Source organism: Monopterus albus, unplaced genomic scaffold, assembly GCF_001952655.1.
Source record: "Monopterus albus unplaced genomic scaffold, M_albus_1.0 scaffold242.1, whole genome shotgun sequence".
Lineage (NCBI taxonomy): Eukaryota > Metazoa > Chordata > Actinopteri > Synbranchiformes > Synbranchidae > Monopterus > Monopterus albus.
Genome location: NW_018128122.1, coordinates 481,710 through 485,655, shown reverse-complemented (window position 1 = coordinate 485,655; position 3,946 = coordinate 481,710). Strand labels below are relative to the sequence as shown.

The following is a 3,946-nucleotide window of genomic DNA, read 5'->3' as shown; positions in this document are numbered from 1 at the left end:
ATTTATCATGCAGCCCTACTATATGGTTATAATCTGAGAATCATGGGTCCAAATTAAGTTCAGGGTGGAGGTGAAATCTTATTACTGACCTGCCAGAACTAGGGTTACTACAGTGCATGTACCTGTAAATGTGTTCCCTGATTACTTTCATAACCTGATTTCTCTGAGGCATCAGGTCATCAGAGTGCATGTAAACACACCGGCTGGTGTAGAATGTTACATACTGACTTTGAGCTTGAATAAAATATACAAAACTTGAGGGAAAAGCTTTTTCACACTTTCATTCAACAGCTCACATGATTTAAAATTGTACCCCCAAAACATTTCATTCTGTTTTTTAGAGAAAAGATGTGGAAAGAGCTTTTGACATATTGAAAGAAACCTGACTGATTGAACTGTATTACTTCTCTTTCCTGCTTGTTCCCTCTTTGTCCTGTGCTAGTCCTGGCAGAAGACATTGCCAGTGGGAATGGTTCGCTACAGGCCAGCTTGCGCTCAATGCTGTTGGATGGAAGCCTGCAGGAGGTGGCCAGCATCCTCTCTAAAGCCTTGTATGGAGAGCCAATGGTATGTTTAATGAACAGTGTGCACAGTAAATGCATACAGACATTCAGCCTGTACATTGACAGTCACGGGCTGTTCAGGCCAGATTCTTTCTCCCTCAAAAAAAGGAAAATCTGACTGCACATTTTCAGGCCCTGGGAGGGGTATAAATATTGGTTATTAATGAACATGACCGCCTATCACAGTGATCTGTGATTTACCAGCAATAGCAGATACAGTGTGCTTGCTTAGGATACTGTCGCATTTTGGAAGATTCTTTGCAATAATTTGTTACACAGTCATCAAATTTGCACTGAAGAAACATGGCCCATCAAACATTTAGTGAACAGGGAATAAAATTTGTATTGATAAACAGTTCTAACCTAATGTTGGAGTGATGTTGGCTTCTAACCAACCACACAACAACAAAGAGCCACTTGAAAATTAGGTGTACATAGAATATAGCAAGCAGACAGAGGGTTAATATCTGTTGTGCTTTTTCCACTCTGACTTCACCCTCCCCTTCTCTATCCTAACCACTGTCTTCATACATCAGTGTTCATTTTACTGCCAAGGTTGCGTCCAGCTTCTCTGCTCTTCTGTTTTCAACCACTTCCTGCCCACTGCAACACACACACACACATATACAGAAGCACATATTCAGAGGCTGAACTGGGCCTCAAGGTCATGCAGCGTTTTCAGTTTGGACAGTCCTGTTTACTGGGCAGGTCTCTCTCCAATTTTCTGTGCGTTTCTTTCCGCCTCTTTTAGAAACACCCAATCAAACAGTATTTGGACATATTATCTCTCCACTTGTGACAGCTTCCCTTTAGTTTACTCTTGCTTTTTCACACGTCATTTTAAGCCTGCCTTTCTTTGTGTTCCCTAAACTTCTCTTCACCCTTTTCTTTAGCATTGACCCAGGTGTTGTAAAGCTGTACTCCTGGATCTAGTGTATTTATTTTTTCCTCAAGTCTTTTTTTCCAAAAGTGGATAAAACTGTTCAGTATACACTCTGACCTTTCTCTCACAAAGTTCTCAATGTTAGTGGAGGTTGCAAACAGTATTTTACTTTATTTGCCACCCCATCTTGGCTCAGAGTGGTGCTGACACTCCATACACAGTGCAGTTTAGCTGTCCTGTCAAGTGTCAATAACTAAAATCAAGGCCAGTTTCCATATATTCACTAAGATCCATGTCAGTCAGTTTAATTTACTATGATAAATCATACTTTCCTTTGAATTACAACAATAAAATACATGATCATCACCATCAGATTACCATCATCAGCATCATCATCCTCACAAAGTTCAGTCACTTTACCTTTGTAAAGATCAAAGCCACTTTACTCTTTTACATTCAATTCAATTTACATTTATTCACTAAGATCAAAAGCAATTTACATTTAATCACTAAAATCAATGCCACTTTACATTTATTTGCTATAATCAAAGTCAGTTTACATCGAATCACTAAGCTCAAGTCGATGCTAGTGTGTTGTCATTTGATACCCAAGTGTTTTCTTCAGTCAACTTTTATAAACTAGTTGTAAACATGCTCCACATCTAGGACTGAAACATTGACATGTCTGCACATTTTGAATAGAGTATCATCCTCCTGTGCCCTTCAGAAAGGCAAGTTAAATTAAATACACCTGTATCAGTTTGAATCATAAAATGCATCTGCAAAAGAAAATGCCTCTATTGTCTGCAGATGTCTGGAAATGACATGATAAATATGACCACACCAAGTAAAGTGTGCCAGCTTATTCCAAAGTGATGGGTTTATAGTTATAAACATGAACTCAGAGCATTCATTACAACGTGTTGTAATAAAGGTCATTTCCCCTCCTTTCACAGAATGGCATAGTCACAAAAGACCTGACCAGATTAAAAATGCTCCTTTCAGAAATAGAGGTAAGTGTCTGTGGCCGTGGGGCTGTGCACCTCACGTTTCCTCCTTTTGCTCCTGCCTCTTGGTGGTTTTGCAAATAATGGTTTGATGCTTCCAGGCGAGTGTCATAAAGATGACTAATGGCTTGATTCCAACAGTAGCTTAATTGTTTTGTACTCCCCAACCTATCTCGTAGCTGTTGTGGATTTATTACTCATTTGCATGTAATAAGTCCAGTGATCCATCTTCTTGCATGTGGCTGAGTTTGTAGTTGATACTACATTAATAATCTTTGTGCATCTCACCCCATCTCTGTCTCTGTCAGACTATAAACACGGAGATGGCAACAGAATATGCAGATGACCAGGAAGAAGGTGAGCAAATCTGTAGCATGAGTCCATTTCAGTATTTCTGTCAACTTGAGCTAAAGGAATGGCAGTGTGCTTTGCACCAAAACATTCACATGTATTGAAGTACAGTAGATATGATTTATGTTTAGAAACTCTATATTCAGTTGCCAGTTGGCAGTTTGAGCACATCATAAACAGGTTACCAGCTGGCTGAAGCTTTGGCTCAGTGTTGTGTTGACCATTTGGCTGTGTGTATTGACAGAGGTCCAAGATGGCTGGCAGTTCCGGCCTCCTCCCCGAGGAGTCACCAGCAGTGAGGAGTACACCCTCTGTAAAAGGTAATGCAAACTGCCAGTTAGCTTTGCACACGGGCTTGAGTTAATAAAATGATGATGATATAAAATGGTGATTCACAGTAGTGAACTAACAGAAATTTTTGATTTTTTTTTTTTTTTTTTTTTTTTTAAATCTCTCGAAACACTGAAGGAATCCTTATACAAACACTAGTCTACATCATGGATGTTTATGCAGATGGATACCAGTATATCTACTGAACCTTAGACTTATTCTCATAAACTATTACTGGTTTTTAGTTTCTTTGTGTTTGAGTGTCTATCATAGCCCACCAGCACAGTTTACTTTTAGCAGGGTATCGGCTGCTGTGTTGGTCTGATGCTATGTCAGGATTATATTGGCCTTTTACATTTTATACCTGCCAGTCTACTGCACATATAACATAGATTCAGACTTAATAGGCTTTTAGTTTCTGATTGTGTCAGTGATGTTGCTAAGGTTTTTTTGGATTAAATATACATCACTACAGTTTTGACTTAGAAATAGTAAAATTGAAAGAAAATGATTTGATTTGATTTGATTTATTCTTTCAGGCATGTAAAGACAGTTGATATGTCAACACACATAATTTTACACGTATCCAACAAATGCTATTCCAATATCAATTTGCTTATACCTAGTACATGCTTGAATGGAGTAGGAAGAAGTCAGACTTATCCAGTCCTACCCCATGACATCATCTTACCATCATTGGTTTGCAAGCAGTATCTCTACATAGATAATTCTCTTCTACACCACACAAGTAATATACTAAAAAATTATAACAGAGTGTTAACATTCATACACCACACCCACAATAAATAATT

General features: G+C 38.5%; 1 protein-coding gene across 1 annotated transcript in view; it reads left to right on the top strand.

Moving 5' to 3' along the window:
• helz (helicase with zinc finger) overlaps positions 1-3,946 on the top strand; it is a 51,684-nt gene that overhangs the window by 9,625 nt on the left and 38,113 nt on the right. The window contains 4 exon segments of the mRNA XM_020620586.1: positions 443-567; positions 2,403-2,459; positions 2,762-2,810; positions 3,049-3,124. Of these exon segments, the coding sequence (XP_020476242.1) occupies positions 443-567; positions 2,403-2,459; positions 2,762-2,810; positions 3,049-3,124 (307 nt within the window).